Source organism: Pomacea canaliculata, linkage group LG3 (assembly GCF_003073045.1).
Source record: "Pomacea canaliculata isolate SZHN2017 linkage group LG3, ASM307304v1, whole genome shotgun sequence".
Classification (NCBI taxonomy): domain Eukaryota; kingdom Metazoa; phylum Mollusca; class Gastropoda; order Architaenioglossa; family Ampullariidae; genus Pomacea; species Pomacea canaliculata.
In genome coordinates this window covers 34,706,901-34,733,302 of record NC_037592.1, presented here as the reverse complement: position 1 = coordinate 34,733,302, position 26,402 = coordinate 34,706,901, and the positions used below count along the sequence as shown (strand labels likewise).

At 43.1% G+C, this 26,402-nt stretch overlaps 2 protein-coding genes and 1 long non-coding RNA gene across 3 annotated transcripts; all 3 read right to left on the bottom strand.

Annotated features, from left to right (window-relative positions):
• Positions 1-406: 406 nt before the first annotated feature.
• Positions 407-2,470, bottom strand: LOC112560537. Its single transcript, XR_003098552.1, has 3 exons — positions 2,340-2,470; positions 1,651-1,764; positions 407-569 (listed from the first exon to the last, which is right to left on the bottom strand). It is a non-coding gene; the product is annotated as an uncharacterized LOC112560537 (long non-coding RNA).
• Positions 2,471-4,490: 2,020 nt separating this feature from the next.
• Positions 4,491-8,373, bottom strand: LOC112560536. Its single transcript, XM_025232455.1, has 5 exons — positions 8,277-8,373; positions 7,798-7,877; positions 7,341-7,445; positions 6,637-6,750; positions 4,491-5,215 (listed from the first exon to the last, which is right to left on the bottom strand). Exons 1-5 carry the CDS (start codon positions 8,335-8,337, stop codon positions 5,114-5,116), a joined length of 462 nt encoding a protein of 153 aa, XP_025088240.1. The 5' UTR covers positions 8,338-8,373; the 3' UTR covers positions 4,491-5,113.
• Positions 8,374-13,044: 4,671 nt separating this feature from the next.
• On the bottom strand, positions 13,045-25,908 carry LOC112559647 (cysteine-rich secretory protein LCCL domain-containing 2-like). Its single transcript, XM_025230982.1, has 9 exons — positions 25,732-25,908; positions 18,693-18,929; positions 18,441-18,556; positions 18,092-18,177; positions 17,492-17,566; positions 16,966-17,045; positions 16,629-16,733; positions 16,092-16,211; positions 13,045-15,481 (listed from the first exon to the last, which is right to left on the bottom strand). The coding sequence occupies exons 1-9, from the start codon at positions 25,906-25,908 to the stop codon at positions 15,380-15,382; spliced, it is 1,098 nt and encodes a 365-aa protein (XP_025086767.1). The 3' UTR covers positions 13,045-15,379.
• Between the last annotated feature and the right edge of the window lie 494 nt (positions 25,909-26,402).

Here is a 26,402-nt window from a genome sequence, read left to right as displayed (position 1 = left end):
GGGTCAGAGCTTGGTAAGAATTAAGAATCCTTCATTGCTTATATTATCCTTTCCACAATTGTTTTTCCTTTGTCTTTGTAAGGCGCAGAAGTCGGTTGTGCGTGAAATCCACTAGGAGAGCAGTGACCTCCATCCAAAAATACTATTACTCAATGGTGTTGAAAAAATAATATCCTGATTATAGTGTTTATTATGAAACTGGGGGGAGAAGAGATGGGCTAACTAGCCGGAGGGAAAGGGGACACTTGCTGGCGCCCACTCACGTCCTCACGTCCTCACGCCGTACAACTACTTACTCCCTTCTAGGTTCGCAACAACTGACACCACAGTTGAACAAAATCAAATTATTATTAACAACAGCAGAAAACTTAAGCTGAGTATTACAGATTGCCATACACAATATACGGATGATAATTTAACGAGACAAGCTTGTTGGGAAAGTTAAAAGCCGTCGGAGATGAGCTTGTGGTTTCTCGGTCTGCCTTGTTGTCGTAGATGCACAAAAGCTGCCGCATGCTGCTGCACTGTAACGCTGCGCACGCCATTGCGGTCAGTCGTGGCTGCATCATCTGTAAACAACAACAACAACAACAAATCAAGTGAAACAACCGCAAATAGGTTCGATTCGTTCTTCGTACTTCCTCTTATGAGTACAACAAAGTCAAGTCCTGCCGCGGATGTATTCTTCAGACTGCTTGTAGACAAATCTCTTCCATCCCCCTCCCACACCCTTTGCATTAGATTTAGAACGAGGCCAAAGCACACATTCATTTCCGTTGTCGCTATCAGCTCTAAGAAGATCAAACGATGCGAACTCTCTTGTTGACGGAGGTACACAATATCAAGCTTTTTAGTTTATTCGATCTTAGTCTAGGGAAGTTTAGGTCGAGAACTTTGGTCAAAAAAAGAAATTCATCAAAAGTAACAATCCACAGCTACAGGTCCTGCTCACCACCACCTCGTCACGTAGTCAGATGGCATCCATCCTTCCATACGCCATTCGTGGTGCATTCCTGTCTGCATTCAGACAGCTTATAACTGAATGAGATACACTTGTAGAAGGACTAACTTCATTGAAACACGACTTTTGAAGCAGTTGTTGATAAAAGGCTGAATTTAGTTAGCTGGCGGACCTGCCTGCAACACTCCGGAGTGCACGTGGGTTGTCGAGTTCAAGGGAGAGTATGAGGAGAGAAGAAAGCTGTGTTTACCTCCCTTTACACCGTCCTGTCCTCTCGTACAACAGTGCCACTGTCTCACCAAGCAGGTCTGCGACATGGAGGACTTGTTTATTTACAGTGGTGCATCGAGGAAGCCCTGGTGTACTGTCAGGCAGTACTAGCGATATAGATAGCACCATTGTATACACTGGTGTACTGTGAGACAGCTGCTGACACCAATGTCACCACACCAAGAACATCTGAACATGTACTCTCTAGTTCACTTCTAAGTTCGCTCATGCACATCAGCCCTGGTGCTCTGCGAGGAAAGGCTGCTTGTGCGATGTAAGGGGCATGCTCGGCTACACTGATGTATTAAGGTACTGGTGAACTACAGGCAGGCTACACTGATGTATTAGGGTACTGGAGCACTACAGGCAGGCTACACTGATGTATTAAGGTACTGCTGCACTAGAGGCGGGATACCTACATTTGTGTTACGGTTGCAGCGAGTTCTGTCCAAAGGTGTCCTGCAGCCTCTCTCAAGAAAGGGCTGACGACCCTCCTGCCTCCAAGCACTGACAACATCTTTGACTGACATTTCCTGTAACAGAAAGGTGTTACATACACTATTACATACACTGACTAGCTTTGTAGTAGAGATGACATACACTGGGAGGCTCTTTAGTTGAAATATATTGTCATTCACTGGTATGGTTTATAAAATGTGTTATTAATATCATATCAGGAATCGTTCTGAAACAGAAATATACTGGTCTGTAACAAGTGTGCAATCACACTTTCATGTTTTGCATCATGTCGTAAGTTTGTATACTGAGTAGCATTAGGTAGATATTACATGCTCCATGTTGTATAGCAGTCATACACTCACATTAACATGTTTTTCAGCCATAGAACGCCGAGTGGTATTCTGTATTGACTAACTGTTTCATCCACCTTCTAGGCAGCAGTAAAGGAAATGATTCCCTTTTCACGGAAATTCCTTAATTTCTCTGTTACTAAACTATTTTTTGTGATAATGAAGGTTTCTGCAAACTTCCTTTTCAGCAACACAAGCAAACAAACAATTGCACACGTGACCTAATGCTAAATTCATCAGTCTTTATCTGTCTGTTGCATCCATGGACATACAAGCAGTCGTAAAACGAAAACAAGTACCGAGCCAAAGCGGTAGAAGTTGATGAAGCTGTGCTGGGACCCGGTAGTTGGCGTTGCAGCTGATCACCCACTTGGCCCACTCCTCCAGCTCAGCATCCCAACCCTAGGGTCAAGGACATTGTTTCACGTCAGCAGTGGTTCAGCAACTGCGTCATGCTCGGCGCGTAATTAGCTACCATGACGTATGGATACGTTCGTGACGTCGAGAGGTTTTAAATCTGACGTCATCTGCTTACGACAATCTGCTGTTAGTTGTGTGCATACACGTAATCAACAGTCTGAGGTCTACGTAACTCGCAACATTACTCACCTTACTCAGTAAGTAACACAGCACAACTCACAACACAACTCACCACGTGACTCACAACACGCTTTGGAACAATGTTAGAACATTCTAGAGTCGTTATTTCTAAATTGCCATCACACGGAAAGAAATGTGTGAAACCTCGTCACCAAGGTGTGAAAAGAGAAAGTGTAGTGAACTGTACTATTGAAGGAAGTCGATCCTCTCCTCTATAACGGTTGTGGCATTGAAGCAACTCATTCTTTTCTCTCTCCGTCAGGGCATCTGATCAGAAAGATGACAGTTACCACCTTATGAAAAAATGAGGTCTTCATCTTTATTCAAAACCCAGGTGAGAATTACATAAACAAATTAGCATAAAACTAGCCGTGCAAAAGGGGTTGATGGGTGAAGCCAAAAGAATAACCACTATAACATCGCAAATATATATAGAAATCTGAAACAAGCCTCCCCCCCCCCCAACAAGAAGCAAAACTTTCAACAGCACACGACACAAGGGATCTCGCGGTGTCTCACGGGTACTTTACCTGCAGAAGAGCGACGAGAGCGCCCCCTGGCTGCTTGCAAGCGATTTGCTTGACTGTCAGACGTCACCTCTCCATCTTAAAAAACGCAAGAACAATTGAGGCAACTACTACAAAATATTATAAATTCTAAGAAATATCAACACCACCTGTCAGCATCTTTCCACTCAAACTGCCGTCTAGGCTTTGTCTCTCTCAAAACTTGACAACTCTGACTCTCGTCAAATATAATAATCATAATTTTAATCATAATCATGGATAATAAAGTAGACTGTTTCACTAACAACTGCCATTCTGAACCATCATTACAAGAAAAATATTATCACACCTGTGATTAAAAGGAGAACTACAGAAAAGCATTTCCTACCTGAGAGATGGGGTGTGACAATTGTCACGAGAAGGACAACAAAGTCTGGAGAGATGCGCATTGCAGTCTCGTGACCTCAGCTTCTGTCTGGGGTCCTCTACATAAGAGATGTAAAATAAGCTGACAGAAAAATATACCCGTGTTACTTATTTTATTCTCAAATGTAGATCTTCCCTCAAAACAAATTATTCCGATAAGATAACATGGCGCCACGTATGACGTTTCACAAAGTTCTAGAAACTACGAGGAGGCTTCTTTACTGATTTGTGATGTTTGTCGATAAACTGAGCAAGAGCTGATTTCTGACTTCTGATTTGTGCACTTGAATGTTCCCTTTATTTTATAGACAGCAAAGGTTTCCAAGTACACGACTGTGATTACGAGATTGACCTTTCAAGTCACCCCACACAGAATCCTCTTTATTCTCTCCCAAGGAGGCCATGTACCTCCCAGTAATGTTTCAAGGGTTTATAAAGGATAATTGTCAATCAATCTCCCAAGCAGATGAGGGCTGGTACCACAGTAGATCAACCTTTTGCCCATTTTGTGGGTCTATGACCTGTCGCTATAATGAGGTTAAGTAAGGGTCAGAGCTTGGTAAGAATTAAGAATCCTTCATTGCTTATATTATCCTTTCCACAATTGTTTTTCCTTTGTTTTTGTAAGGCGCAGAAGTCGGTTGTGAGTGAAATCCACCAGGAGAGCAGGGACCTCCATCCAAAAATACTATTACTCAATGGTGTTGACAAAATAATATCCTTATTATAGTCTTTGTGACAAAACTCGGGGGAGAAGAGATGGCCTAACTAGACCGAGGGGAAAGGGGACACTTGCTGGCCGCCTGACCCCCTTCACACCACCTTCCAGCATCTCGCCCTCACTCACGTCCTCACGTCCTCACGCCGTACAACTACTTGCTCCCTTCTCGCGTTCACAACAACTGACACCACAGTTGTACAAAATCAAATTATTATTAACAACAGCAGAAAACTTAATCTGAGTATTACAGATTACAATATACGGATATTTAACGAGATATTTAACAATATTTAACGAGACAAGCTGTGGGCTGGAACCCACAGTGGAGGCGCAGGATTGGGAGACTCAGGCAGACGTGGAGGAGATGGGTCCACAGAGAGGCGGAGGCTGCTGGCAAGACATGGTCCCAACTGGAGAGGGATGCCCAGCACAGCATCTATACATCCCCTCCCTAGTTATCTGACACAGTATTACATTCGTACACATACACGTATCGCCTTTGACTAGCAACAAAAATGCTGCATAATTTCACTAACAATAATATACCGATAATAATCTATCTCAACATTACATACGTATGGACATGTGTAGCGTTCATGACAAGCCACAAATAATGCCACAGCGGTTGTACTTTCTAGGCATAAAAATAAGGTGAAAGTGCGGGAGTACATGTCAAATGACCAAATAGTGTAGAGTGAATAGTAATGTGAGAACCAGACTAGCAAGATATGTTTATACGCTTAGAATTTAATGTAAAAATGCCATTTGCTTGTCGGGAAGTTAAAAGCCATCGGAGATGAGCTTGTGATTCACAACCATGTTACACTCGGTCTCCAATGTTGTCGTAGATGCACACAAGCTGCCGCATGCTGCTGCACTGTAACGCTGCACACGCCATTGAGGTCAGTCGTGGCTGCATCATCTGTAAACAACAACAACAACAAATCAAGTGAAAAAATCACCATAGGTTCAATTCGACTTCGTACTTCCTCTTATGAGTACAACAAAGTCAAGTCCTGCCACGGATGTATTTCAACAGACTGCTTGTAGACAAGTCTCCTCCTCCCCACCCCCTCTGCGCTAGATTTAGAACGAGGCCAAAGCACAAATTCACTTCCGGTGTCGCTATCAGCTCTAAGAAGAAGATCAAACGATGCGAGCTCTCTTGTTGACGGAGGTACACAATGTCAAGCTTTTTAGTTGATTCGATCTTAGTCTAGGGAAGTTTAGGTCGAGGACTTTGGTCAAAAAAGAAATTTATCAAAAGTAACAATCCACAGCTACAAGTCCTGCTCACCACCACCTCGTCGCGTAGTCAGATGGCATCCATCCTTCCATACGCCGTTGCGTGGTGCATTCCTGCCTTATTCAGGCAGCTTATAAAATGAATGAGATACACTTGTAGAAGGACTAACTTCATTGAAACACGACTTTTGAAGCAGTTGTTGATAAAAAGCTGCATTTAGTAACTGGCGGACCTGCTTTCCCGTACACCGGAGTGCACTTGAGTTGTCGAGTTCAAGGGAGTGAATGAGGTGGGAAGAAAGCCGTGTTTACCTCCCTTTACACCGTCCTGTCCTCTCGTACACGGCACGGCTGTATCACCACATGTTTGGACATGTTTGTTTACTCTGGTGTATCGAGGAAGCACTGGTGTACTGTCAGGCAGCTACTAGCGATATAGATAGCACCATTGTATACACTGGTGTACTGTGAGACAGCTACTGACACTGTGTCACCACACCAAGAACATCTGAACATGTACTCTCTAGTTCACTTCTAAGTTCGCTCATGCACATCAGCCCTGGTGTCCTGCGAGGAAAGGCTGCTGATGCGACGTAAGGGGCTTGCTGGTCTACACTGATGTATTAAGGTACTGGTGCACTACAGGCAGGCTACACTGATGTATTAAGGTACTGGAGCACTACAAGCAGGCTACACTGATGTATTAAGGTACTGGTGAACTACAGGCAGGCTACACTGATGTATTAAGGTACTGGAGCACTACAAGCAGGCTACACTGATGTATTAAGGTACTGGTGAACTGAAGGGAGGCTACACTGATGTATTAAGGTACTGGTGAACTACAGGCAGGCTACACTGATGTATTAAGGTACTGGTGAACTACAGGCAGGCTACACTGATGTATTAAGGTACTGGTGAACTACAGGCAGGCTACACTGATGTATTAAGGTACTGGTGAACTACAGGCAGGCTACACTGATGTATTAAGGTACTGGTGAACTACAGGCAAGCTACACTGATGTATTAGGGTACTGGTGAACTACAGGCAGGCTACACTGATGTATTAAGGTACTGGTGCACTGGAGGCGGGATACCTACATTTGTGTTACGGTTGCAGCGAGTTCTGTCCAAAGGTGTCCTGCAGCCTCTCTCAAGAAAGGGCTGACGACCCTCCTGCCTCCAGGCACTGACGACATCTTTGACTGACATTTCCTGTAACAGAAAGGTGTTACATACACTATTACATACACTGACTAGCTCTGTAGTAGAACTTGCCATACACTGGGAGGCTCTTTAGTTGAAATATATTGTCATTCACTGGTGTGGTTTATGAAACATGTTAAGTAATACATCATATCAGGAATCGTTCTGTAACAGAAATGTGCAATCACACTTTCATGTTTTGCATCATGTCATAAGTTTTTATATTGAGTAGTATGAGGGTACATATTACATGCTCCATGTTGTATAGCAGTCATACACTCACATTAACATAATTTGAAAGAGTACTCGGCCATAGAACGCCGAGTGGTATTCTGTATTAGTTAACTGTTTCACACAGCTTCTAGGCAGCAGTAAAGAAATAATTCCCTTTTCCCGGAAATTCATTAATTTGTTTACTGTCTTCTCTGTTACTGAACTATTTTTTGTGATAATAAAGATTTCTGCAAACTTCCTCTTCAGTAACACAAGCAGACAAACAATTGCACACGTGACCTAATGCAAAATTCATCAGTCTTTATCTATTTATTGCATTCTTGGACATGCAAGCAATCGTAAAGCGAAAAAACGAAAACAACTACCGAGCCAAACCGATAGAAGTTGGTGAAGCTGTGCTGGGGACCCGGGTAGTTGGCGTTGCAGCTGATCACCCACTTGGCCCACTCCTCCAGCTCAGCATCCCAACCCTAGGGTCAAGGACAGCAGTAGTTAAGCAACTCTGTCATGCTCGGCTCGTAATTAGTTGCCATGGCGTGTGCATACATTCGTGACGTAGACAGGTTTACAGTGTGCTGTTAGTTGTGTACATACACGAAATCAATCAACAGTCCGAGGTCTACGTAACTCGCAACATTACTCCCCTTACTTACTACGTAACACAACAGAACTCACAACACAACTCACTACGTGACTCACAACATGCTTTAGAACAATGTTAGAACATTCTACAGTTGTTATTTCTAAATTGCTTTCACACGGAAAGAAATGTGTGAAAACTTGTCACCAAGGTGTGAAAAGAGAAAGTGCAGTGAACTGTACTATTGAGGGAAGTCGATCCTCTCCTCTGTAACTGTTGTGGCCTTGAAGCAACTCATTCTTTTCTCTCTCCATCAGGGCATCTGATCAGAAAGATGACAGTTACGACCTTATGAAAAAATGAGGTCTCGATCTTTATCCGAAACTCAGGTGAGAATTACATAAACAAATAAAAACTTCTATCCGTGCAAAAGGCTCTGATGGGTGAAGCCAAAAGAATAAACACTACTACAAAATATTATAAATTCTAAGCAATATCAACGCCACCTGTCAGCAATTTGCCACTCAAACTGCCGTCTAGGCTTTGTCTCTCTCAAAACTTGACTACTTACACTCTCGTCAAATATAATAATAATCAATTTAATAATAACAAGTAATAAAGTAGACTATTTCACTATCAACTGTCAGTCTGAACCATCATTACAAGAGAAATATTATCACACCTGTGATTAAAAGGAGAACTACAGAAAGACATTTCCTACCTGAGAGATGAGATGTGACAATTGTCACGAGAAGGACAACAAAGTCTGGAGAGATGCGCATTGCAGCCTCGTGACCTCAGCTTCTGTCTGGGGTCCCCTACAAAAGAGATGTAAAATAAGCTGACAGAAAAATACACATGTGTGTTTCTTGTGTTATTCTCAAATGTAGATCTTCCCTCGAAACAAATTATTCCGATAAGATAACATGGCGCCAGCGCTTTGATGCGGTTCGTGACCCCGCCTGACCTGCTGTGATTAACCCACCTAGACCATTCTAGCAGGTGAATGAGCGAGTGTGACTGAGATGCTGGATGTTTCGAGACAACTTGTGTCTAAGCAGTGAGAGTGTGTCCAACCAGTCGCAGTCAGTGAGCAGTCATACCTTCTGGCCTATGAGCAGATTCCCCAGCATCGGGATAATAAAAAATTCATCGGACGCGGTGAACAGTGAAGGTGGATCGTGTGCCTCCAACACATTCTCTTGATTAATTTCATAGTATTTTGTTTGCAACTGTTCAACAACTTGCTGATTCCTGTCTCCTAGATTGCAAAGCACGTTTTTGGCTTCCGCCAGGATAATGGCGGCCAATGTCCATGTCTCTAGTCATTTTCTTTCTTGGAGCCTTGTTTAGTTTTGCTCAAAAATTATTCTGAAAGCAAACGACTAATGTAATACTAAAAAGAAAAAACACGCGAATGTAGTGTTCGGCAATACTAATGCACTCGTAAATCGCCGAGCAAACGACAGGAAGGGAAATAAATAATAAGCTTATCTAAACAACGACTTCACGAAGTTCCAACCAAGGTTCACGGTTCACTATGTGCACACGTGGTATCCGGGTACCTCTCTATGATCGTCCGAGCCGTGTGATTTTGAAGTGTAAGAACAGAGCAGAGGGTAGACGAATGACATCATCCCGCATACTTCCACCTCCTGCCCTCCTGCCCTCCTCCCCCACACCTCGCTCTGCATTCTCGGTCCCGTTACACCCTGTCTTAAAATCACCCAAAACTCACATCCTCTCTATCTCTTCACGTCCATTCTATTCATTGTTTCTTTGGCCACTTTTGTCTCCGCTATTCTCGACACGTACAGCCTGCATGTTTGTTGGAACGAGAACAAAAGCTTTTTTTGGATGGATTGGGAGCACCTAAACAAACCCAACCATTGTTGTTCTACATATAGAAACACAGCCTACATTCATCGACACATAAATGCATAGTCACAAGTTGGGGTGTCCTTTTTATGACAGCTGCAATATTTCTGTTAAAACTGTTTACACACAAACGAAGTAAAAAAAATGCTGTTCGTTTGCCAGGCGGTGACACACCACAGGCGCCGCCCTGTCCAACCACCTTGCCCCAGGTTGTAATGTCTCAGTTGAGGCCACAGCAGAAAAAGAAAAGGTGCACAAACAGTCAAGGTTCAATGTGTGTATAGGTGTGTAGCAGGGAGGAGATATGACGATATGAGCGAGAAAGGTCATGTGACATTCCACGTAATTTATTCCAGTCATAATTTATTCACATCTATCTTGCATTCTACATTTTCTCAGTGGCGGTCTCGTGGATGGACTGTGGCCATATGGTAGCCAGACTACTGAGTTGTGTAACTGTTTCTCCTGCAACACCTTCCTCCGGCCTACGTGTCACACCACCAGTACGCGCCGACACATACCTGAGTGAAGTATGGCAAACACCACCATATCTCCTTTGTCGGTAGCTGACTTCGCTAGACACCACAGTGACACTGTGGCTGTCAACAGATTTCAAACAGCCTGAGTAAATATCTACGAAACTTGAAATGGAAAGTCACTTACCTCGGCCTTCACACAAAGCCTCGCTGTGAGAGAAAACACCTGTCTAGGCCGGTGCGAGCTTGTGCTGCCTCCAACCTCAGCGATTGACGAATACTGCCCCACTGCCCTCGCATCAACCCACAAAAGTGGATCATTATCTCAACAAAAACATTTGAATAATTATGCGTTTAGGTTTAACAGTGCCAATAAATGTGTAAAAAACTGTTTTTGGTGACAAATAAACATTATAACTGAGCTGAATGGGCATCACGTGTAACATTCCTTCCTTTCAACACAATAGAAGGCAAGTTTATCCAAGTTTATCAACACAATGGCAGAGGCAATTAAGTTTATCCTTTCAGGTTTGTTTCTGTTGCCATCCCGCCAACAGACCTCACCTGGCGTGTGACATGCTACAGACTACAGATACACCTGTAACGGATCCGCTCGCGCAATGGAGTGTTTTGACTTTTGTCAAACTTTACAACACCACTAACCCAACCACTTGCATCCACACTAGCAAGAAAGGTAATATAGGAAATAAAGAAATACAATTAAGGTAAAGAGACAAACTGTGTTAATCAAATATGGAATGAGTGAGTTGCGGCGATTGGTTCTGCGTGCGACAGGGTGGGCACGTCCACCTGCGAAATCATTTGAACCAGCCCGCCAAGGCAATCGGAGATAGGAATAAATTCATGAGCTTTTTTCATACCAGCATCAATGTAAATTAAGTGAATTTTGAGGGACAAGCAAGGAATGTCAGTTAGACAGGACTCATGAGTTCATGGCGGGATAACAACGTGTGTTTCTCGTCGGCATCCTGCAGCCTATAATATAGGTTATTTTGGAGAATTATAAATCCATAATTATGATATTCACCCAAGGCCGAGGGTAGGCCACTTCCGGTTTGATGTTGGCTGTTGATGCAGTAGGGGCGACTGTAGGCTCGTGGCGGCCCTGGGCAGAGAAAGAATAGGTGTACCCTTTGCTCCCCAATGTCCATACAGTATCTTATGCTTAGAATGGGTCTGCGAATGTCGTGTGTCTCCTATCCGACAAGATATTCACTAAGACTATTGCACTGACACTAATACCAGAGAGCGTAGATGTAGAGAGGCTGCTCTCCTTCTTCGTATTTATTTGTTAAGAAATGTTGCGTCCCTTCGAAACGGGAAGCTACCAGAGTGCAGTCCCTCTATCTACGCTCTCTGCTAATACTTTATTCAAACTCGATGGAACATTAACTTGTAAGACGACTCGCCCACTTACACTAGCTTTGTTTCTATGTGCTCGTGTCCGTAACTTTAAAACCAAGTGGCGGCCCCTGGTATTGTCGTGACGAGAACTTAATAATACTGTTTAAATGTACAGTGGAACCTCGGTTAACGAACTTAATCCGTTCTGGAAAGCTGTTCGTTATCCGAAATGTTCGTTATCCGAAACAATTTTTTCCATAAGAAATAAAGGAAATAGATTTAATTGGTTCCCAGCCCCTGTTGACTCGCTAATATTTGAAAGTTACAGGCTATATAGGTATTTGTTTTAATGAGAGCAGTTATAATGCAATATAAATGGAGTTAAATAAACATAAAAACATTAACGAACGCATTTAAACATCAGAAAACTTGCCATTTTGACGGCGTGGTTGGAAGCAGGTGTGGGGAGGAAGGATGGAATTACTGATTTGATTCCCCCTCCATGAGCACACGTGACATTATAAAATCGGGGGAGACTTCCCTTTTCTTTAACTTTGAGGTTAAAGGAAAAAACTTGTCCAGTGTCTGTTCCTTCTGTCTTTTTTGTAGAACTCTTGGGTTAGACGACATCACATATCCGCCACACGCATGCCACCTTCATACTTTGAGATCATTTCCTTTTTCAATTCATTTGTTGGCCGCTTTCTTGTGATTACCTCACTACTATTAATTGCTTTTAATCTTCTTTGGAGCCATGATTGAGGATTATCTTATTAAAATAAAGCACAACAATCACTAAATAAGAAGGATGCGCACAGAAAAGGAACGACCGAACGTAACTGTGTCTCGAGCGCGAATGATGACATGCTGGTCGGTCACGTGTGGTTCATGTGGCTGTTCGTTATCCGAAATTTTGTTCGCTATCCGAGACAAACTTTTAACGAAATTTTTGTTCGTTAACCGAAATATTCGCTATCCGAGGCGTTCGCTAACCGAGGTTCCACTGTATATACTGTACTTACTGTACTACATATATAGCGTACTGCCCCGACTCTAGCAACATTAGTAAATACAGCGAACAAATTAACAACAAACACAAATGTCTGGGGTCACATTGCCGTCAGCTGTGTCGTTATTTTCCCTTTTTTGTTTTATATTCAATATATGTGTATATAAGGGTGGGGCCCTGTGAACAGCTAGGGAGGGTGAGAGTTCTGTCCCTTCGCCCAACATGCAGGCTGCGGGGATCTCTCCTTGACTTTGTTTATATTTTGTGATTGTGCTTCGATTTGCATTAAAGTGTTGGACCTTCATGTTTATGTTTACATGTGCTTCTGCTGCGTTTTCTTCCTCTTTTGGTTTGAAAGCAAGAGATGAAATCTGAGACTCAATGAAGGACTGATAGAATGGAGTGAGAAAGACAAACGACCCGAGGTGCAGGCGTTGATTGAGAATGTATGACATCTACTGACACGTGTTTATCAACCAGAATAAGCAACATTGGAAGCCTGACACAGCGGTTCTCATCATCCAGTCAACGGACTTGGTGCTTGAACTTGCAGCTTGTGTTTGTTTTGTGGCTGTCACTCGCTCTTCACTTTCTCTCTTCCCCTCACGCTTATGCACGAACACGTGCTCATACAAACATAAATACATCCTCTCTTCTTTCATTGCTTATTTGCTCAACCAATTCTCTACCACACTCAATCCACCAGTCCCAATATTTCTCGACTAAATGCTCCCTATCACAAACAAGAAAGATTGTAGATAGGTTCTATTATTGTCCTTTATTATTATTTATTATCAGATAACTCGGTTAGTACAGCATGAATAATGCATCACAGTATAAAGAGATTTCAGATTTAATATCTTCATTATTATCAGTTAATGACAGTATAAAATAAAATACACGCCTTTAAATACATGTTTGTCAGAACGATTTTACACCTGTGTAAGCAGTCCCACGGCTGAAAGCAACAGCAAGTGATCCGACTAATACTTCTCGAATCAGAAACTAGTAGGTTTGCTCTGAATTGTGTGCAGAAAGTCACACCCTTTGTCATATTTTACAGGAAGAATCTTTCCCTGCTCCTTCTTTTCTAAACCTCTTCCCCTATAATCTGAGTTCCCTTGAGATCAGATCCCGTCTATAAGCATTTATCAAATATTCATTGCAACGCATTACAATATATCTGATGATGGTTTCATATCAGTCATTGACTTTAGTGTTGATAAAACTATATCAGTATATCTTATAGATATCAATAAACATATTTTTGCATCCTACTAATGAAGAAAACTTCCAGTAAAATCACATCGGGTGTCATTTTTTTTAATAGTCATCAAAATGAGGAAATCGTTCTCAATACAAAGATAATTTTGTTTGTCCATTGCCTGCGGCCATAAAACATTAGTTTTGAATGGATAACAACAGATCATTAATGAGCAAGACATGACAATAAATGCGAGCAAAATAAATAAGTAAACTAATGACACATAAATCTGAAGTTACAGATATATTCATTATAAGCCGCATGTTACGAATACACTTACATTAAATATGATGCTTCTATTGCTGATGTAATACAAATTATGGCAGTTACAAATAAATGAAAGAGATGCTGAAGTGGAAACACAGTACACACCATTCTGAGCGAGCGGTAAACATTTGAACGTGAAACAATCTTCTCTGTTCTAAATTAAAAAGTAAAAGATCATCAGGAAAATTACACAAAAGTTGTAAAAATTGTATGAATGTAACGATAGATTACAAGCATGTATAACAAACTTCCTTGGAATGAGTTTCAGAATGTCTTAAATCAGTTTCAATTATGGTTTGGATTATATGTGTAACAAAGGTGTCTGGAAAGTGTATGAGCCAAACCTGGTGTAAAAAAAAAACACGTTATTTATATGGGATGTGAACACTCAGACTCAAAATATAACCATCTGCACAACATCACATTACATGTTCACATTACCTCCCCTGACACACACACACAAGGTACAAGACCTTCCCACACAAACTTCTCTGACTTTTTCTGAAAGCACTCAGAAGCAAAGTTTCAATTTAATGTAATACTCATTGTAAACATCGCAACCGCCATCTTGTGTCGACAGACGTGAAATTAGTATTTGGGACTAAATAATTCCCACTATTTCCAGTTTATTCATTATTCATTTACTCACACAAGCCTCGGACTATTTTTGGCAAAGGAGGAAAAAAGACAAGATTCCTGTCACTGACACTTATTATCTGGGATGGAGCACCACATTGGGGAACTTTTCACAGTTACTTGCTCTTCATGTACAGCAATGACTATTCATGGTTTGCTTGTCACAGTTTGTCGGATTTGTTGGTTTACTAGGAAAACAAGTGCTTTCCTCGCTGCTCTACATTTTCTGGCGAGAAATGCTTGACGAAACAGAAGGAAACTGGAGAAGTGATAAATAAAATAAGCAATAACATAAAATAAAAAGTAAACCCTCCAAAGGCCAGCCATGTGAATAGGTGTCACATCTAGAAAGGTGTGTGTGTATGTGTGTGTATGTGTGTATGTGTGTTTGTGTATGTATGTGTGTGTGTGAACGTGTGCAAGTGTGTGTCGAGATCAGGTTAAAGGTTGATAAGATCCTCGCTTGAGACCAAAGCCTGACTTTTGTTTACCTTTTCCAAACCATCTCTAAACCATCCCAATGCACTTCTTTTCAAATGAGGTCACATTGGTTTTAACATACTTTTTAAGATTTAAAAAAACATCAAATGAAAAAGATGAATCGGATATTTTGGAATGGACAAACACATTACATATTTTAGTGTTTTTGGCGAATTGATTATTTAAAAGTATTAGTCATTTTTTTTTAAACTAATATCTTTTAAAACTATTAATCATTAAAAATTAGGAAATTTTGAGCATTTCCGACGAATTGTCATGCATACATTATTCTTTTTTTACAGCTATCTGCTTCCACCGAACCTGCGTCGAAACACTAGTAGACTGTGAGATATAGAATCACAAGGATATGGAGATATTGGTAGAAAGTGGCCCACTGTTCCTTTAGTAGCAGCTTTGTTGGAGAAGTCCGAGACTGCGGGTGACCAACACTAGCCCCGCTCAGTGCTGCTGTCGTAAATACAAACAACCTCCCGCATCTTGCTGCACATCTTGGCTGCGCAGGCCATGGACGTCAGCTGCGCCTCCATCATCTGGACAGGACATCGACACAAACTACAACATCCCAGCTGTACACTCAGCTCCATGTCTGGACATTTCTTTTTACATATTTTTAAAAAATAAAATACTTGCAACAAACGTTTTCTTATTTATTTAACTTTTAAAACTACGGAAGAGGAACCGTGGTCAGAGTTGTCAAGTGTGTGTCCCTGTGGTCAAAGTTGTCAAGTGTGTGACCCTATGGTCAGAGTTGTCAAGTGTGTGTCCCTGTGGTCAAAGTTGTCAAGTGTGTGACCCTGTGGTCAGAGTTGTCAAGTGTGTGTCCCTGTGGTCAAAGTTGTCAAGTGTGTGTCTCTGTGGTCAGAGTTGTCAAGTGTGTGTCCCTGTGGTCAGAGTTGTCAAGTGTGTGTCTCTGTGGTCAGAGTTGTCAAGTGTGTGTCCCTGTGGTCAAAGTTGTCAAGTGTGTGACCCTGTGGTCAGAGTTGTCAAGTGTGTGTCTCTGTGGTCAGAGTTGTCAAGTGTGTGTCCCTGTGGTCAGTTGTCAAGATATATAAAAATGGATAAGCAAAAGAGGAAATACACTGAAGGATGTTGTATGAAAGGATGGGTGGTGCCACTAGTGACATGGGAGGGGCTACCTACGTTGGTGTAGTGGTTGCAGGGTTTCATGTCCGAAGGTGTCCTGCATCCCTTTTCAAGTCGGATGCTGGTGTCCCGACCCTCCTGTCTCCAGTCATAGACCACACTATACACTTGCATGGTCTGTAACAAAGTGGTACTGAACACTGGTATGTTCTCTAACAAAACACATTACTTTTAATAGCATGGCATCTTCTCTGACACAATAAAATATTTTATTTGGTGGCAAGTTCGCTAGAGGACATGTCATTCACAGAAGTTTTCTGTGACAGAATGGTCGGCATAATCCACTGGCAGGTTCTGAAGAAATATAATATTATACACGGATAAATCGCTAGAATTATTATTGAAGCTGTTTGGTTAAGACACTTACAAACAAACAGGTTTCTTTCTGTTTAACTTTCTCCAGAGAAGCCAACAGTTTGGTTAGTTGTACCCGTTACTGAACTCTAACTGAATGGTAATACTGAAGGTTGCGTGTTTATTCATCCATCCATCCACCCACTCGTTCGTTGATATCCACGGAATAAACGAACTCACAGGTTGGACCTGGTAAAAGTTGGTGTAGGCGTATCGAGGGCCGGGGTAGTCGACGTTACAGTTGATGACCCACTTGGCCCACAGCTCCAGCTCGGCATCCCACACCTGAGATGATGGGCAATATTCATGTCAGTGGTTTGTTACAGGACAACCCGAGTCTAATATGAAATTAATTCCAAAGTTGCTGGCTAATTAATAAAACATAAAATTGTTACAAAAATTCACAGTACAGTTTTTTTGCGGGAATTGGTGGCGGGGAAGTGGGGATGGGGGCAGCACGCGTGGATGAATGCAAGTCTGACTTTTACTGGATGCAGAGTATAAAACAATGTCTTACAAGTGACTGCAGATTTTCATCACCCCTGAGACGGTTGTGGAGGAGAAGCATAAAGTACTCCTCCTGATCTGTGAGGGCATCTGCACATGCACATCACATAAAATGGACAAGAGCACACACACACACACACACACACACACACACACACACACACACACACACACACACACACACACACACACACACACACACACACACACACATGTACGTTGTCAAGAAAACTGTAAACTTCTCAATGAATGCATTTAAAAGATGAAACTTTAAATGCCGAGAATCAAATATACTGACGCTGACATATCCCCAAAATAAGACTAAAGGGGTTAAAAATGTTCTCAAACTTGAAAAACTTTGCTAAGTATTCTATAAACAACAAATAACAATTCTATCACTTCATTGCTATCAACTGAGCAAACAGAAGAATGTTCGTAAATTTTTCGTAAAATATTTCGCTTAAAACTCTCGAGAGCGTTCAAACAAAGACAGAGACTATCATGCACATCGACAGCTTGCAGACCAAGAAGCATACCTTGAGAAGCAGGATTCGAAATGACAGCTGTACGGGGAGCTGTCAAGGCAGCTGTGCGTGGAGCTTTATATTCAGCTATACGGAAGGTGAGGGGCTGTCAGCCAGCTCCTTGAGTTCCTCTAGCATCATCATCCCACCTGGCATAGAGGGTATGTAATACTAAACTGTTTTCATAAAAAGTTATCATAATACACCAGAAATAATACATAGATATCCAATCTTTAGACACACGCAATAATTCTGCAGAAAGAATGAACTCAATATTTACTTTTGTTGCATTTGATGAACAGGGACATCTGTCGGCGATGACAGTGGACAGATGAGTAATTACAAAAAATTTTTTTAATGTAACTTGAAGCAGAAAATAATATATTTGCAGAAATAGCAACAAAAAACCCTACTGGCTGTATACCGATGATAATATTGTCAACAAATTCTGCATGGACCGGCCGCAGTTCCAAGTCAAACATTGAACCGGAAGTAGAATATCGCTAAGCACCCAATCGCAATACTCTAAATTATTATTCAAACATTATTTCACAATACGTGAAAAGCATCACAAGCCTATTGGCACATAAGGCTTCTGTATGTCATACTCACAGAGGTCCTCAGAGCACTGAGTTCCCACAGGACAGGATGAGCAGGGACTGCCTGTGCGGTATGGGTAGGTACCCATCGGCTTGCCCCTGTACACAGACGATAGCATGCACTCACAGTATATATATATATAATTTCTATTTTTAGATTGTCAAACACCGCTTACTTTTAATCTATATCAAGTAATAAGTTCAACAAGTTGTAGTCAAGTCCCACCCTGGGTAACGACTCAACGGTACTCGTTCATCTGAAAATTCGAAAGTCTCCCGTCTTCGTCTTCTATGATATTTGCAGGACTCCGGGTGGATTCCGAACTTTTCTAGGTTTACGTGTTCCGCGTGACCAGACTTACTTGGGTGAGTAAAAACAGACGAAGAGAGTTGTCTGCGCCTCGCTGTCATTTCGCACCGCCAGGTGAGGACAGTTCCTCATGGCACAGCCCATGCGGTAGGTAGCTGAGTAGACCATCTGTAACAGACGCTGACGTCACTATCTTGCATCATCGTCATGACATGTCTGTCAAAAAGCTTGCATCCTCATTCAACTATGCATGCCATCAAGACACGAACACATACCACGTGACTACCACGTGACGAGGACTCACCTGCACGTAGGAGCAAGCCATGCCGCAGTCCATATCGTACTTGAAGAAGTCTCGCTCCCGTGTCCAGGCATGCAGACTCCGCTGGACGCTGGTTCTGATGGAGTACCAGCTGCTGGTGTAGCCGCGGGTGTAGAAGAGGTTGGACCCGATGTTGGGGTGCGACTGCTGAGGGGGGCGTTCGTAGCGGCAGTGTCCAGACCACACCTCGGCATACCTCGCCAACTGGTCGTCCCACATCTGGCGACAGAGACAGCAACAGTTAACGAAACAAACAATAAAATATATGTCAAAAGTATGAAATATCTTCACAACCACATCGAGAAATGATAAAAACAGGGGCTTCAACATCTTTTGAGATGGTTTGACAGATATTACACATAGTGTTGACACAGTGTTGACGAGGACAGTGTCAGTGACTGTCCATGACAGCTCCCTGTCTCTGTAGCTGCACCAAGGTGTTCATCAGAGGGAAACCATCGGATAAAAGGACTTTGAGACGGTTTTCTACTCTCCTGACCTTCAAAGAAACTATGTCACGAGCATTCATTAACGGTCTCCAGCTAACCTTGTAAGTGCTTCGACGTCACTTCCGCAGGCGTTGAAAAAGGGCGGACCTCAAACAACTTCTGTGTCATAGGTCACGACCCCACATTTTTTTCCCTGCTTGCCGGACAGGACTTTTCTGCGCAGGCATCATGTCAGGGAGGCGTGGCTTCGTGTTCCGCTTCCTGTTTGTAAGAGCGCCTGCAGTTTTATTCCTTTGTTTATCAAGTGTCTGCATCTTTGTAGGTGCTGTTTATCATCGTCTTCATCTTTTGTCAAATCATTTCCTCCTGTCGTTATTGCGTTTCAGCGAATTAAGCGCTGGCCCTGTCCGGCAATTAAGTGCCCGGCTGTAGAGCGGGCTGACTTTCCTCTCGTGGCCTTGTTGCTTAATTAATTGTACAGCCTCTTTTCGTGTTTAAAACTCTTTCGACTGGTTCATTGTTGTTTTTTTTTTAATTTGAAAATTCGTGTCAGCAGAATAGAAACTGCAAACATCCGTCAGAAGACAATTGTTGTGTTCTTATCGCGCACTAGCCAGGGAATGTGACCCTAACCATAATTTTGTGGGAATTTTTGAAACAAGAAGAAACAGCTGCGCGAAATATGATACTGCAAGTGTTGATTAACGACGACTTTTTTTTGATAAGCTGCTAATTAAAATTTTTGAAACTTAAAACCAAAAGTTGAGTACCGCTAATCAGCCAATCGCATGACTTGACTCAATGACCGGTCAAATGTCGTGAAGCGTTTGTCCAAGTTAGTAAATGTGTGTGTGAAGGTCACAGGAAACCAACTGTTTTGATGCCGAATGTTTAATTAACACGCAATAAGCTTGTTTACCAATACATTTGTCAGCTCACCGCAGTTCGGGGGCAGGTGAGGTGTTGACACTCCACGTGTCCAGGTAACAACGGTCTTCAGAAACAACGTGTCATGGTCATGAAGCTAATGATGACAATCAACAGAAATAGTTGCTTTTTCGTTAATTGAAGCAGTTTACCGGCTCAGGCGGCACATTTGACTTCTCGGCTTCTTGAACCAAACTAAATTAATATTGACAACATAGAGTACAATCTGTAAGCATCGTTATCACAGTTGTAAAATTGTGCGTTAGGCTTTCTGATGTACATTCATCTATTTCAAATGATTATATTATTTAATTCCATTTTCCCGCAGCATGAGTGAATAATCCCACTGGTTCTCCAGAAAAACCTGCAAACACCGATGGTGGCACCTGTAGGGGCCGCGATAGCAGAGTGGTTACAGGACTGACGTCCGAGGCCGAAGAAAGGCGCACTAGCCAGTTCGATACCCGTGGTGCGCATGGTACCTTTTCCCCCAGTAGACTCTGTCCCTGTAAGCGAGATCTTAGCGACAAAACCGCAATGACCTAAAGGTTACGGCACCACCCTTGTGCTCTTTTGAACTTGACCTGAACCCAGTTTCAGGACAAAATTATAGACGGGAAGTTCTTCTTGTAATTGCACCGAGTCATTCTGCTACTACGATCGCAGCAACAGTAGTAAGTGAATAAACAAAAAAGAAAAGCAGCCCGAAAAACAAAATCCCCAAAAGTTTATTTTCGTGCATTCCTGTCAAAAAAACTATCCGCCATCTACGCGGATGTGGCAAGTCAGGGGCACAAGTTGTCCTTCCTGTTTCTCGGTCAAGTGACGGTAAGAGGTCACTGGCAGTCGGCAAAAATAACAGAACTGTCATCAGGAAATTTGTGCCGCTAACGGCCGACCGACGACCTTCACTGCCCACGCGCACTGGTCTCATCTGACGACTCAAATTGACGATGAGTGTCGCTGTCAACGTTTAGAGATGAGACAACAACCTCTCGGTGTGATGTCGCTCGGCCTTTCGCTGCTCACGTGCACTCGCCGATCAGTAACAGCTCAAAGTACAACCCACGCATTCATCTGTCACCGGCAATTTTGTCTTCATCTGGAAACTAGAGCAAAGAGGATGCTGGTAGTCAGCGGTCCTTCAACAGGTGTCGCCCACCCTGTAGCTGATGGTGTCTGCCTGACTTCCTGTCCTGTTTGTGGTCGTAGTTGCTGCGGTAGTCGGCGATCTGTAGTGCTTCGGCTCGGGCAGAGACGATATCTCGGAGTAGGGTTACAGCTCCCCCCCCCCCCCCTGCATCCCTCCCCAACATCACCCACATCACCTCACAGCCACAACCACCTTGCGCGTGTTCTGGCGCCTGTCGCTGACTATACAACAATCCCACATATCGGATATACACAGCACGATGAAAATAATGGCTAAAATAACGATACAGAAGGAGGGAAGGGAGGAAATTGTCATCTGATTAAGTTAAATTACCGCGTAGTAATTAAATTAGTCACGTGGGATGATGGGAAACTACTGTGACGGAGGGAGGTTTTTTGAATTCTTATTTCTTCGTTTTAAACAATGAAACTCGCAAAGTACATCACACTAAAAAGCAAGATGCTGTTCTTTTTTTCAAAGTTCATCTTGTGATCTGCGAGCTCCACGTGCTTCATTGTCAATATTTCATTCGCCATCTTACACTTGAACAAAACAGACTGGAGGACCTCTTTGGACTGAACATCGTCCTCAGAATCACTGCGACATTATTTTCAGACTACACACCAAGGGACACGTAGGTATAAGACCAGGTTATAAGGTCACAGGGAGGCAAACATGCTCAGCAAGTGTGGGAGGCAAGCGGAAGTACCTTCACGAGCTGGGAGGAAGCAGGGGGCCGGCGGACGTGTACGACTCCGCGTGTCAGAGAGCGACGGCGACAACAGCATGTCAACAGTACAGACAGCTATTATTATTGTTATTATTTTTTCAGCAGGCTGGCAGAAAGTTCACGAGGGATGGCAATTCGTTGTTGTTGATTCCCAGGCTAGCGAGTGCAAGAGCAGTGACAGTCCATGTTTGACAGTCTGCGCCATTGTTGAGGTTGATGTGCAGGGATCAGGACCAGGGCCGTGTTCTGTTCTCGCGCTCCTGGGCTTACAAGTCAAAACCATAAAATAAATCAGACCTTATAGGAATTACTTTTTATAGACGGGCATACAACTTATCCTCTACATATCCTACGCGAATCACGTGACTTCGTGTTACCTTGAGATGTAGTCATGGCATACAATGGACCCGTTGTTTACCTTTGACATATTCAGAACTGTGTGAAAATATAGGCTAGTATGTTTTGCTTTAGAAGAGTTTGATAGGGGGCAAACCCAGGAACAAAAGTTTTCTAGACGCCGATGTCAATGTGGGAAGTGACAGAAGATTTAGTGATGAGGTCAGCTGAGTTGATGATCGTCTGCCGGTGGGATGACGACAGCATCACGGGATGAAGTGGACCGGGCTCCTCGGCCTCATCAGATGCGATCATAATCGACTGATGAGGGGCCTCCGGTGTGTGGGTGTGGGATGTAGGCGCAGTCTCCAGTGTCCTCCCACACAGTGCAAACGAACTTTGAGTAAGACAACAAGTCTAGACACCAATACCTTGGACAGAATGACTTCTCTGTGTGAGGCACCTGGGAAATAAGAATAAGTGACAGGCTGGGGTTGAAGTTGTCCTTCTGTTTTCATCTCCCTTCATCGTCCTTTCTCCTGTAGTGCGAAATCATCGCTAGGTGGCAGCACTTTCCTTTCAAATAAACCGACCAACCGACCAAATGCCACGAATGATGTAAAAATGCTTGAGACACTCCCCAGGCTGAAACTGTCCTTGGGAAACTCAGACACGTGGACACACGAACAGACCAGACAAGTTGATAAACATTTGGTAAATCCGATAGTCTATCTACTCCCAGCACTGCTACAGCAAACCTTCGGCGAAAACACTTTACTTCACATTTAACACATTTTACTTCTACACCAGATGAAAAAAAATTGACAAATAAAACATCCACTCATTTAAAGCTACGGGTAGGTTGAGTGCAGCCCTTTGTCTGGGACATCTTATCACCCGGACTCGTATTTACCTGACAGGAGCTCAAGATAGTTCTCAAACCCACCCACCCACTGACCCCTCCCAGCTGCCCGCCATTGTAGTTATTATGGTATTTTATGTAACAACTGGCGCCTCCTTCTCTGGCTTGCATTGTCCTTTTCTTTGTGATTCAGCTTTGTTAGCCATTAATCCGGTTTTAGTCTCCGTGAACAGAGTAGAAAAGTTGAGAGAAGGAAGGAGGAGAAAGAGAAAGAGAGAGCCAGTCAGACAGGTGTTGTTTGTCATTCTTCGTTGTCTATTAATTACTATTAAAGCAATGTCATCTGCACCCATCCCTTCTCTTACTCAACTAATTAACCCTAGTAATCCCCTTGTAATCATCGTCAGTTGCCAGCAACCGAACACTAATCGTAACCTGACCGACCTCTGACACCCTGACCTGAAAACCGGACAAGGAGACGACTTGCAAGATGAACTGAATCGAGAAATCTGGAGAAAGAACGAAGTCAGATAACGGTCAAGTTCTAAAAATGAGGATAGCTACAGATCACACCAAATATTTTAGTGTCTAGCAGGGTTTAGTGTCTATTATAAAGCAAGCACACCTTCCCCAGATGTTGGAAATGTTTACAGCGAGTTCAGCCCCATCACAGGTCAACTTGCATAATTAATGAGGCCAAGAAAGGTCACTGTGGTAGCTGACAGTCAACATGGCTGCAGACGATGAATGAAATAAATAAGCACAGTGATGATCTGTTTATTCATTGTTTCACTGAATCGAACTCACAAATTTAGTTGGCGAGATTTTGGGAAACACCACACTGATACTTGTTGTGGTGGGCAATGACAGAGTCTACTTCGTCCCTGAACTTGCTGGTGAACATATATTGACAAAGGCCATGTAGGTAATTAGTAGTTCAATGCATTTATCTCACCATTCTACATTCAACTGTTTGTCTGAAGCGCGATCTACTTTTTTTTCAGAAGGTGTAATTTTTCCTATTTTAAAAATGGATGACATGTCTAGTCTACTCATTTTTTTCGGGTTAGTTCTTTTTTTCTGACATTTACTGGATCGTGAAAACCCGTTGGCGTAGTTCTCATTGCTCCAAAGTGTGTTGACAGTTATTATGGAACCTTCAAAGCTGCTAGCTTCACGTAGACTGGGTTCACGCCCTTTGACCTAGATGGCATTTCTGAGAAACGGCGAGACTGAGGTCGCCCCCCTTGCTTCTGACAGCATCGTGGATGAAAGATCTCTTACTTCAGCTTATTTGTCTGTTAGAAGCTATGATAAACCAAAGAAACAGAAAATACACCAAGAAAAACTTACAAACAGGGTTTATACGTACAAGGGACCCTATCAGAGCTCAAATATCCAGCACGAAGGTCGAGTTTAAGGATGCTACAAACTTACGATCCCTGCTTTGGGCTTTTTTTTACCTATTTTTTCTAACAATGCAGGCCTCTCCCTTCTTCAGAATTCGTGATTAGGAAACAGTCACGTTCTGGCAATTGTCCTGACAGCGATCTGAGTACAGCTTTTCAAACCGTCTACATGAAGTGCCACTTTTGCAGAGCATGTCTGCTGGTTAGCCTTGTGACCACTTCCTTACAGCCTGTCTGTCTCTCCGTCATGGGATCCAAGAATGTTTACTCAACGACAGGAAGATGACAACACAAAGACCTTTTTTATTTTTGGCTGTTGTTGTTGTCTAACGGTTTGTCGTCTTCGTGTCCTCTTAATGAGATCCCAACGAGCCTTGATGGGGCGATAACACGTGTCGGGGACATCTTCACTCACCAGGACCTGACGCCGTGTGCACTTGGTGCAGCTTCTCGGTGTCTCGTGCCGAGCCAGAGATAAGTAAAGATGTGTGTGCCAGTCGCCCCCAGGATTTACAAATGCCCCTCCCTCACTCTAATTACAGTCCTGGGCACGTGCGTCTGACTATAATATTTTGTTTCTCTTTGAGTTCCGTCTGTACATCAACACGAAGACCAGCCATTTGCGTGCGGACATATTTAACTATCTCTCCTTCAAAAGCTGCGTAGCTGTTTATAATGATTATGTTTGTATTTGCTGAACAAATCGAAAGAAGATATTGAATTATCTGCATAATGTTTGAAGAGGGTTAATGAATGGATATGAACTGCACCATTATTATGTAGAAGCTCTGTTCATATCTAATTAACATTGCAGCATGGAAAGGTGGCGCGGATTCACCAGAGTTTGTGGACTGAAGACAGAGAGGTGTCCACACTTTCAAACTGACTCTAAATGTTTTGTCACAGGGCACGACCGATCGGGCCATTACCGACGGAGGATGGTGTCGGAATTTGATAGGGAGGGGAGGCAAGGTATAGGGTGTAGATACTCTACAAGACTTTGACAAGGACTTGGACAATCGTTCAAATTAAAACATTATCGATAATATGTCAATCATTCACTCATTTCTTTTCACCCTGAACTAATGACCAGCCCCTGCATTCAACATATCCACACCCGTCTGTACCCGAGCAGAAAGGCGCCAGGTGACTCACCATTGTCCTCATGTCACTAGCAGACGGAACCACGTTCCTCCGGAGGTCGTTGTGGTGCTCGATGATGAGGTTGTAGAAAGGCTTGATGTCCACTAATTCTCCGTACACGAGGGACAGAAGGGACGACAACAACAACAGCAGGACGCTGTAGGAGTCTCCACTCGACGACGTCGCCATTCCGCTCTGCTTGCCTCTCGAACTTCCGATAACCGTCTTCAACCGTCGGTTTAGTCCGATTGGGCGAGGGTCGGGTGGGTCAGCTGCTCTCAAGACCCAAGATTCCTTCCTGGAAAATCAAACGTCCAGCTGGTCTATCCGAGACTGTCTCTTGTGTATAAAAACGAGTTAACCTTGCCCAGGTGAGAAGGGTTAACAACAGCTGCAGCAGCTGGATGCTGGAGGTGCAGCACGTCCAGCAATGTTGTAGTTCGTGTCGCGAGCTGCGTGTGACCCTCTTGTCTGCTGTGGGTGCGATCTTGGCTCCGAGGTACTTTAGCACATACTTGAGATTCTGCACATAATCCAGAGGATGTTATCGGACAATCTAGTGGCTTGATAGTTGTGATGATAGCGGGGTGTGTACCTATCTCATTTCTACATACGCACGAATACATGCAGGCACACACACACACAGAGGCACGCACAGAATAACTACTGAAATGCTGCATCGA

Excerpts from the sequence above, each read along its gene's own strand:
- LOC112560536 (XM_025232455.1), bottom strand. The coding sequence starts at position 8,337 with ATGCGCATCTCTCCAGACTTTGTTGTCCTTCTCGTGACAATTGTCACA. Across the intron at positions 7,878-8,276 it reads TGTCACATCTCATCTCTCAG|ATGCCCTGATGGAGAGAGAA; the intron begins GTAGGAAATGTC and ends CTTTCTGATCAG. Across the intron at positions 7,446-7,797 it reads AGGATCGACTTCCCTCAATA|GGTTGGGATGCTGAGCTGGA; the intron begins GTACAGTTCACT and ends CCTTGACCCTAG.
- LOC112559647 (XM_025230982.1), bottom strand. The coding sequence starts at position 25,908 with ATGGCGACGTCGTCGAGTGGAGACTCCTACAGCGTCCTGCTGTTGTTG. Across the intron at positions 18,557-18,692 it reads TGGCTTGCTCCTACGTGCAG|ATGGTCTACTCAGCTACCTA; the intron begins GTGAGTCCTCGT and ends CGTCTGTTACAG. Across the intron at positions 18,178-18,440 it reads GTCTGTTTTTACTCACCCAA|GGGCAAGCCGATGGGTACCT; the intron begins GTAAGTCTGGTC and ends GTCTGTGTACAG.